The following is a 9,638-nucleotide window of genomic DNA, read 5'->3' on the forward strand; positions in this document are numbered from 1 at the left end:
CATCATGCTCTCTAGCTCGAATATGCATTATTTTTAAATAATAAGGGATAGTGTAGTCTTCTAAATACAAAACGATGCCCAATGTGCTGTGTTCGTAGTTCCTGTATTAAACATGTGCTTCTTTAAATCTAGTATTAATACATGTACCCATTATTTATATCGCCTACCTGACCTATACTGTTATCCTGACTGTGTGAAAGTCTCTGCATTCTATCCTGGATACATGTAGGCTGTGCCTAGGCAGGTCATGATTTTTTTGAAATTCAAAGGAAAGAACTTCAATAAACTGCTCTTCCACGCCCACCGCCCCACTATGAACCAATTCGCAGGTGCACCATATGCGGTGTTTACGTCCACAATACCATATCTAGCGTAATGTAAACTGTGTTTCCAATCCTGTGGGAACGAACTTCTTGCATCGTTGGAGACGACGCGAAATGGGGAACGTTTTTAATGCTTAATGCCGCGGACGAGCAAGCTCCCTTCGCTCCTCGGGAGCTACGCCTACAGCATGTAGATTGATAATTACCCTCTCAGTATCCACCTCCCTCCGCGCTGACATCGCTCTCGTCCACTTTTCATCTTGGGACGTCCATTAACAACCTGTTTCTTGCCCTTTACGCTTCCTTTTGACTATCTGGGCATCCATCGCATCGCTTCAGCTGAACCATGCAGGGTCTTAGCTGGTCGGCTCTTCTTGTCGTGTCTGAGTGTCTTGGAACCCCATAAGATGACCGTCCAGCATCGCGATAAAGCGCTCGTACTCTTCGAGCTTTTGCTTGAAGCCAGTCATCTGTTCTCGGAGCTCGTGCATCTCCTGCCGTACGGCCTTGTATTTCTCCTGCAGCTCTACCAGTCGGGGCTGCTCGATGTCTGTCGCGTTCGGCTCGCTCTTCATTGCAGCGGTCGTGTCCAATTGCTGCTGCTCCCTCACGAGCTTCGCGGCGAATAGCTGCTTGTACTCGAGCTCAAGTGCCTGAGCGGTTGTCTGTAGCTCTAAGAGATTCCTCTGCGGTGGTCAAAGCCAATGCATTTACGTTAGATTCGGTTAAGCCCCAGCGCATTATGCACCCATACCTTCTTCCGTTCGCGGGACTTCCGCTTGAGGTCGCGCTGCTTGCGTCGCCGCTCCACTTCTGCAGCGTCCAGCTCCGTCGGTGAGCCTGCTTCGCTTTTGGGCTGCTGGCTTGCCATGCTCGTTGCTCGCCGAAGAAAGTATTGGAATGACCGACGTTATGCCACCCTAACCAGGTGCAAGCGTCAGCATGCCCAGATGCAACCGAGTCGAGGAAGAAAAGGACGCGTTGCTCCGATGCTCGCGAGTCGTTTCTCATGTGCTCGCGGCGGTGACTTGCGACGCAAAGCTGAGCTTAGTTTACTGCCAGCCACAGCGCTCTGCACCGATGTTGGCGCTGGAGCTGGATTCTCTCCGCTAGCATCGAACGAGAATGAAAAAAATACAAGCAATGCATCGAGGATGTGTTATACCTCTTTAATTAGATGCATTGTATCTCGGAATGATAGTTTACATATAAGCACTGTTCTGAAACCCTGCAATACCGAATAATGAAGCGGCGTGTTGAGCTCCATCGCACAAATCGTATCGGCACATCGGCGGAACGCCGGCGGACAAGGGCCGCCGAGAAAGCCGCGTTTCTTTCCAGCAACCCAACCCAAGCGCCCAGCTGTTGCTCATGAACTCCAGCTTGAATGGAGCATCAGCATGGGTGCGCAAGCCCAACTTTCGTGTTTGACTTGTATGTTGTACTGAATCCCATCAGAAAATAATGTTCAACAGCGCCATGTGAATAGCCACGTGATCGGCGATATATTACAAGTTCACGCACACTTGGTCCGGCTTGCCCGTGGCGAGCTCGAAGTTACGGTTAGTCGAAGCTGTCCACTTTGCATCGCTTGATGTGCATGAACCTATTGGCCCAAGAGCCGCTTTGCAATTGTTGTGGGGAAGCGTGAGCGCGCATGAATGTGGTTGCGCTTTGGTAGTACTGAACCCGGCACGAGGCCGCTTGGTGGACGAAAGACTCGGTACACACACCCTTCCCGGTTGCTCACGCATCAACTGCCGCCTCTCGTACAAACAGGACACAAGTAACTTGACTTCAGCAGGATGTTGACTCAATGACCAGGGTGTATGACACTGGGCGCGCGAAAAACAATCGTGTTGTTGCAGAATCCGCTGCCCTCGATCCCCAATCTTAACTCGAAATACTTCCAATACGAATACGAAAAGGCCCCAACCAAATCTGGACTTTCAGTAGACATGCCAAGCTTGTTTCCCACGATTGTCCAAACTACGCGAAAAGACGGAATACTCCACGCAGCGTATTGCATCAACAAGCAAGGCACATGCACGTCTCGTGGAGAAATCAACATGTGTGCGTTGTCTGTAGCGCGAGTACACACACGTATACGAAAGATTGCTGTTTCATTTGAATTTAAAGACTGTCGCTGCCATTTCTGCTCATCGTTTCTTCATTCATACCACTTATCGTCTCGAGCTGAACTTGTCTTTGCGAAAACTTCAACGGGCCACAAGCTCAGTAATGTTCGCACTGACGTGTATCAATGTCGATTTCGTTATAGCCACTTATCATATTCCTTTACTGGTTAACTTTTCCATTAGGTAGTTCTCTTACGATTGCTTTAACTTGGTCGGTTGTTGTTGTACTAACATTAAGTAGCCATTCCAAGCTTTCCGCCGGTGCATAACTCAAACTCCAGTTGAAGACCCTGCTGTTCATATTGTAATGTCATGACGAGCATGATTGCAACGACTCGCCCATGTGTCGGAGGTAATCTATGTGTAGGGATTCCCTACTAGAGAATACTCACTCCTCCCGTTCATACGTAGTTAGCAACCAGAGAAATCTGTTGCAGAGACCGCAAATATTTAATCTCGGTTTACCCCGTCCATCCGATCCAGTTTTGCACCGCGCTCATGGTGTCCATGCCCAACCCGGCATCCTTTTCGATTAACCGAAGTCCAGTTCGCTCCGTTTGGATACCATTCCTACTTATGGACCCATTGACATGAACAATGATGTATTCACCCAATATGAGCTTGTTTTTCTTCAATATAGCTCTTTACTAAATACTCAAGTATGATCCCGCCGCAACACGTTACAACCAGACTTTTTTTGGTAGGAAGGCGAAATACAATAGCTTGTTTTGCTACCGGAAGTTCTAATAAACCTAAATGGCATTTGCATAAATTTTTGGCAATTCCCCCATTCGAACCACGCTCCTACTACTAAAGAATCTTTAGTAAAGATAAATATTCGCGGAAATCATCATATCATACGACGTAATGAGATTTTATCACCAAGTTAAAAACGCTGCCCCAGTCTATAAGATGTCCAAACCGCGCAAGTATGAAAAAACCACGTATGCCACATAGAGCATCAACAGGATCGCACAAGCCAGTGGGTAGAGCCTCCAACGTGAGGAAACTAGTACCACCACAACGAAGAGCAGCACGGCGAAAAGGATCGCAATCGAGACATCAAGATCATCACCCGACACTGGCACGGTTTCACTGTAAACCAGATTCGACACGAAAAAGGGGAGTCCTAGTCCAAACAGAATGTCGAAGACGTTGCTGCCAAGAGCACTGGAGACAGCCATGTCACCGTGGCCGTCGCGTGCTACAAGGATGGAGCTCAAAGCATCTGGAATCGACGTGCCCGCAGCAATGATCGTGAGTCCCATTAGTGTGGATGGAATACCAGCGATACATCCGAACTTCGTCCCGTAGGCGACAGTGTAGTGCGAGAGCACGCCAATCCAGATGATGGAGATCACGAAGGTTGCTGAGTAGCCCATAGGCCCTGAGAAGACCGGGTAACGGCAGTCTGGAATCGTGATGCGTGCCAAGGCTACGATGGGCCACGTGAACACAAACCACATTTTAGCCAAAACGCCTTCTGGTGGAACCAGCACATCGTCGAAGTACTTTGGCAGTGGCTCTTCGCCATCTTCTGCGTCTGGCACGTGACTCGAATGATCCTGAGCTTTTTCTTTCACAGTAACCTTTTCAGCGGACTTGGGTGCCTCGATGTCCAGGAGCTCGCCACTTGAGTTCATGCGATGAAGTAACTGCTGCGACTGGAACATCCGATACTTAGAACGAAGTATCGGATTCAGTTTGTCCTGCTCGCCGAGGAATCCGCGCTGGTGTTCCTCTCCGTCAACCGACTTTTGCACGTCGACGGTGGCTACAACGTCTGCAGTCGAGGTGGCATCCGACTTCGTACTGATTGTAAGCTTACCCACCTGGACTTCATCGGTTTCTGGCCGCTTGCAGCAACAATTAACCACTCGCTCGTTGAACGCCATGTAACTGATATAGCCCCCGTACGAGCAGACCATGATCACCGAGTCCAGAACGTCGACGCTGCCGTCCGATACGGCGAAAGCTAGTACGACGATAGACCACGTGTACCAGAGCGAGTCACGCAGTAGCGGACGCCAGTCGAGTTTGAGGACTTGGCCCGCCAGCAGTCCTGACAGCGATATGATGATGAGGATATTGAAAATGGCCGAGCCCACGATAGTGCCAACGCCCAAGCTCTCGGCGGGCTTCTTGAACACGTTGTCAGCCATAGACACGAATAGCTCGGGGGCTGACGAGCCTGCAGCCATGAAAGTGGCTCCAGCAACGTCGGGTGACAGTGCCAGCGATTCGGAGATTTTTTCCAGTGCCGATACGAAGTAATCGTCGCAGATGATGGCGAGCGACACAAAGATGTAGCCCAGGGCCATGATATACACCACTATGCCGCCGCTTGTTTCCCAGCTTGCTAGCTCGCCGCACGAATCCGAGTCGGACGAAGAAGAGGCTTCAGCTAAAACGCGAGCGGTCTGCGAAGGCTCAGACAACACGCGATGAATCATGGTCACCAGGCCCGCTGCGCAGCCAACGACCACCACCGCCACGCCAATGGATTGCCGCGCCAACCTCCGCATGTGTCGATAGCGCTGATGCGGTGGCTGTGGCTGGATCGTTGTCATTAGAAGGCCTTTGCAGGCGACTGGAGCTTATTTTGGAGTGAGACGGACGGCACTTCTCTTGGAGGTACAAATCAGTTTGATAGCATTGGATTTTATGGCAAGTAAAACCACTGAAGTATGTAAATTTATGAAGTACTCGAGCGGGGGTGTTGCCAATGGCAAGTATGCACGTTTTCGACTAAAATACTACAACTGATGCCCCACACCTCATCAAAGCAGCTTCTGCTGTTGAAGAGGTTTCAACTTCCGTTGGAGAGTTTTCTTTAACCGCTCGAGATTTTGCTTTACACACGTGTACGAATTTAGCAACGCGGTGGCACTGGCGATCCGAAGCGTCGCATTCATTCCAAAAACACCTTCCGAGTAACATCGCGTTCCTCATCCCATTCCCGGACTGAACGCACAGAAACTCAGTAGGGGGATTTGCGCTTTAGGTAAAGCCGTATCCTCATTTTTCCTCTCGAAGGATGCAACGCGTCTGGCCGTCCTTGGTACTTTTTGCTCTCTACGTGATCGTAGCCAGTGTGGCTGCCACGAACTCCGGAGTGATCACCGACGCTATCCAGACTAGCATTCTCAACATGGATCCGGGCGACGTCGTGAACGGACAATTCGATGCAGTACCACCAATCACGAGCACATCGAGTGCTAGCGAAGCCGTGGACTGGCTGACAACCACGGACGAGATCTTTTCTCGCGTGGCAACCGGCGGTTTGACGTCGCTGCCCCCGAACGGGCTATCCGCCATCGAGACCATGGAAACCGAGATCGCATCCTCCCCGAGCTTACTCAACAACGCCGATGTGCTGAAGAAACTGCTGCATGTTCTTCCATCGCTCTGGGATATTGGTTTCTGGTACAGACCAGTGAGCGAGTGGAAGACCGAGTTTGGCAACATCTACGACAAGGCTGTTAGCGCAGCCAAGATTGCACATGACGCTACTTGCTACGACGCAGCAGTGAACGCCACCTCGCTAATGATCCGCTTCACCAAGGACCAGGTCTTCTGGGACGGCGAAGACCATGGCGATAGCGTGGAGCTGCAGGGGCAAAACAAAGACTACTTGGCCTACCTGCCCGAGTTGGTAACGATTTTGTCGAAGAAGGAAGACTTCACCCTCACAGAAGCTCAGCTTCGCACATTCATGGCGACAAAGATGCCGTCTAAAACAGAGGGCATGAATACGGCGGTGGCGTTCCCAGTTTACGTGGACACCAGCATCTACAAAGCCTCCGACGCATCCGCGCTCGCCGAACTCGTCTGTTGAGCGAGCGCGTAGTTTCATTTGCCCCTTCCATCGAAGCTTTGAGTTATGATAGCAGCACTCTCAGGCTGAAACTTAACGCAGTCGCATTTTCGACAAACGAGAGTTGCTATGATTGTTTTGCATGTACATGTACTCAGTTTTCGTACAGATACAGGAAGTCAGAGGCAGAAAACTTCAAGCTGGACATGACTTCAAGGTAATCAAACAGACGATTCGTCGTGTGCTGATGATGGCTAAGTGTATGCAGAGCTGCGAGCTTTGGAAGCTACGTCCAGCAGGCATACGAAGGTGTTGACGGGCGCAGCAACTTGCACTTCAAAATGGAAATAAATATGTGGCATTAAAATTCGCTGCTAGGTAGTCCCTACATGCACGCTAGTTGCTGTCTAAATATGATATAGTAGCCTTGCGCGCTGGCAAGCAGCAGTCACAAAACAGCCTTCGGTAGCAGCTCACGCCCAAATAATTAGCGTCCGCTCACCAGGGCCGTCTCCACTCACTTCTTCACCTGCGGCAATTGTTCGTTTGTTCATTTTCCTGCCGCGCAGTATTCGTAACTTCAATCGTTCAAAAAATGCCGTGCCATCACCTATACGATCTCATGGTCGCGGGGCGTCACATCCTCCTTTTCCTCCTCCTCTTCCTCGGCGGTGACCACCGATCGTCGGCCTGCTCGAAGTGCTTCTCGTTGCTCATTCTTCGGCGTGGGAGGTACCAGTGCGTAGGCAGCCTCCTCGTCCGAATCGTTGGAAAGATTTGATGCGTTCGACGATGCTACCACCACGGATGAGCTGCTAGACTCGTCCACACGATCGTTGATCTCCACTACTCGGATGTCGAAAGGGATGTTGGGCGTCGAGTTGGTTCGGTTGGCTGGAGCGCTGCTGGTGGTCGATGGTGCTGCCGGCTGGGTCTGTTGACGCCGGTAATGCGCTGCCTGAATTTGCGCCAACTTGTGATGCAGACGGTCATCATCTCCACCGCCGCGCTTGACGTCCTCACGCCACGAGGCCAAGCGCAGTGACAGCCTCGAGCGCCGCGCCTGGTACATGCGGTAGGCGCCGTTGATACCCACGCTTTCGCGCTGTGGGGGCTCCTCCAGCTCTCGCAGCGTTCGCAGGTCCGCCTCGTCGTAGTGCACACGCCGTGCGCAGACGTCACTGCAATCCTTACAGCAGAAGGTGTCACGCAACCGGTCGCGGTACGCCGCGTTCTTCCAGAGCATCAGCAGGAAGGGCGAGAGCCCGATCACGAGCAATAGCGCGAAAATTAGGTACTGCAACATGTTGCGTGTGGTGTCATCATCGCTGTCGGCCATGGCGAGGTGTAAAGGTGATGTAGTAGTTGCTTGGGTCTTGTTGAATTCGGAAATGGAAACGTAGGCTGGCTTCACCTCCTGCAAATGCAAACGCAGGTGGTCCCACGCAGATGCAGGAGAAACGCGTGCGGTACCAATCAGTGACGAGAAAAAGAATTTTGTCCATCTCTATGCAGCCGCCCATTTCGCCTAAAATGGGCACCTCGCATCGAAAGAAATATTTATTTAGAATACTGTATCGAAACCGGCACAATAGTAAATATGTTGGGGCGGTCCTATTGATGTTCTAGCCATCATGACAGGGGAGGCGGCATCACCGGCCGGACTCTTACCGCCCCAAGCGTCATGGCTGAAGCAAACAGAGATGGCGCTCATCAAACGATTGAGAGTATACCAGGCAGCTAATAAACAGCATTGAAATAGGCTTCTCAACTTTGTAGGCGGTAATACAGTGTTCGCCTGCATGCTATTTAGCCAACTAGCTCCTGTCAAGGCAAATTGAAGCCCAAATTGACTATTGGCAGCGAGAGAGACTTTTCGGATACATATACCTACCAAAAATAAATGTAAATAGTTTATATTTAATAAAACGATAAAGAACATACTGGCAACGTTAGCTTACAGTGCTGCATTGCCAGTGCAGTGTCCACATTTCGGCAAGACTCTTACGTGATACCGCTGGCAATAGCTTTGGTAAACAGCGCTTTAGGCTACTGTAATTGAGGGAAAAGGAAAAATGAAAAGCAGACATAAAAAGCATGTATCAAAAATGATCACTCGTACCCAAACCGATCGGAATAAGCCAATCGACCCAGAAAATGGAGCAGCGCCGCGGCTATGGTAACCACCTGATTCCAATGCTTGAAGTTACAATGGATGGCCCTCCATCATGGCCTCCACGCATGCATTGCAAAGCAATTTGCATCGCTCTTGAGGGAGGGGAGAGGCCAGTCAAGAAAGCTCTGCTCCAACCTGGAGCTCCCATGGGATCAAAAGGTTTTAGCCTCATGCTTACACCACCACCTTCTACAGTATCCTAGCTGCCCTACGAGGACAGGCACCGTCATCATAATCGCCAAAAGGCTTCAAGTTACCTGTGCATGGTACGCGCGGTGAAAAGATGCGCAATGTACGGGGACACAAAGACACGCTTCACGTATATCGGCAGAGTACAGTGTACACGGATCGACCACCGAGACGACGCTGCAATGCAGGTTACATGTTGTATAGCTCACTGTAGGCTGTAGTGCAGCAGTCTCTGTCATGGCTGTCCGTAGTTGTCGCCCTGGATGCCACCAGGTTTTCACCGCCAAGCGACTTACGCAGGGCAGGTACTGTCAACTTGGCACGTCGTTTCTGGCTCATCCGCATGGTGACGAAGTTCATCTTACTTCAACATACATGTATTGAATGTCGTTGTGGACATTTTCGGTGTCTGAGAGAAGGACGGCGACAAGAAGATGTGGACGTGCGCTGCTTTAAGTAGAGTGCATTGAAGCTGGGACTCTGGCCGGTGTGAGGTGGTGTTGATCGTGCAGCGTAGGAATGATGAAGGTCGGACGAAAAGAAATACAGGTGGCCAACACCAACGCCCTGACGAGTGATCTACAAATACTGTACCATCAGCATTGAATGCAGGATGCTCAGTGCGTTGTCATTGACAACTTGTCGATTGAGAACATTTTGTAGAATTCACGCAAGTTCCGAAGCAACCCGGATCAACCAAGGTTATTTTTATAGGCTTTCCTGAATCAATCGTCCGAATCTCGCCAAATTGGCGGCCATTATGTCATAAGATTTCAGTGCAGCTGGGGCATGCCCTCAGTGAGGGCTCCCGATTATGGCATTGTTATTTATCGGGAGCTTCGACGTCGGATAAATGATGACATCGTGTAGCTAGTAGTGCTTCATAAATTATGTCATAACTAAGTAGCAACAAATAAATAAGATCATTATGAACTGAAGAGCAAAGCAACAGCAGGTTAACAATTAACGTGTAGCCTCATCTACCGTCTGCGCTG

General features: G+C 50.4%; 5 protein-coding genes across 5 annotated transcripts; 2 read left to right on the forward strand and 3 right to left on the reverse strand.

Moving 5' to 3' along the window:
* Positions 1 to 147: 147 nt before the first annotated feature.
* Positions 148 to 1,481, reverse strand: PPTG_02870 (hypothetical protein). Its single transcript, XM_008894181.1, has 2 exons — positions 1,078 to 1,481; positions 148 to 1,009 (listed from the first exon to the last, which is right to left on the reverse strand). The coding sequence occupies exons 1-2, from the start codon at positions 1,192 to 1,194 to the stop codon at positions 680 to 682; spliced, it is 447 nt and encodes a 148-aa protein (XP_008892429.1). The 5' UTR covers positions 1,195 to 1,481; the 3' UTR covers positions 148 to 679.
* A 1,583-nt stretch (positions 1,482 to 3,064) lies between these two features.
* Positions 3,065 to 5,097, reverse strand: PPTG_02871 (hypothetical protein). The gene has a single exon (XM_008894182.1). The coding sequence runs from the start codon at positions 5,029 to 5,031 to the stop codon at positions 3,367 to 3,369; it is 1,665 nt and encodes a 554-aa protein (XP_008892430.1). The 5' UTR covers positions 5,032 to 5,097; the 3' UTR covers positions 3,065 to 3,366.
* Positions 5,098 to 5,359: 262 nt separating this feature from the next.
* Positions 5,360 to 6,548, forward strand: PPTG_02872 (hypothetical protein). The gene has a single exon (XM_008894183.1). The coding sequence runs from the start codon at positions 5,499 to 5,501 to the stop codon at positions 6,297 to 6,299; it is 801 nt and encodes a 266-aa protein (XP_008892431.1). The 5' UTR covers positions 5,360 to 5,498; the 3' UTR covers positions 6,300 to 6,548.
* A 72-nt stretch (positions 6,549 to 6,620) lies between these two features.
* On the reverse strand, positions 6,621 to 7,711 carry PPTG_02873 (hypothetical protein). The gene has a single exon (XM_008894184.1). It carries the CDS (start codon positions 7,615 to 7,617, stop codon positions 6,889 to 6,891), a length of 729 nt encoding a protein of 242 aa, XP_008892432.1. The 5' UTR covers positions 7,618 to 7,711; the 3' UTR covers positions 6,621 to 6,888.
* A 724-nt stretch (positions 7,712 to 8,435) lies between these two features.
* On the forward strand, positions 8,436 to 9,103 carry PPTG_20981 (hypothetical protein; the record flags this gene model as incomplete). Its single annotated transcript, XM_008894414.1, has 2 exons — positions 8,436 to 8,613; positions 8,865 to 9,103. 2 exons carry the CDS (start codon positions 8,436 to 8,438, stop codon positions 9,101 to 9,103), a joined length of 417 nt encoding a protein of 138 aa, XP_008892662.1.
* Positions 9,104 to 9,638: the final 535 nt, after the last annotated feature.

This window comes from Phytophthora parasitica (assembly GCF_000247585.1).
Source record: "Phytophthora parasitica INRA-310 unplaced genomic scaffold supercont2.2, whole genome shotgun sequence".
NCBI lineage: Eukaryota > Oomycota > Peronosporomycetes > Peronosporales > Peronosporaceae > Phytophthora > Phytophthora nicotianae.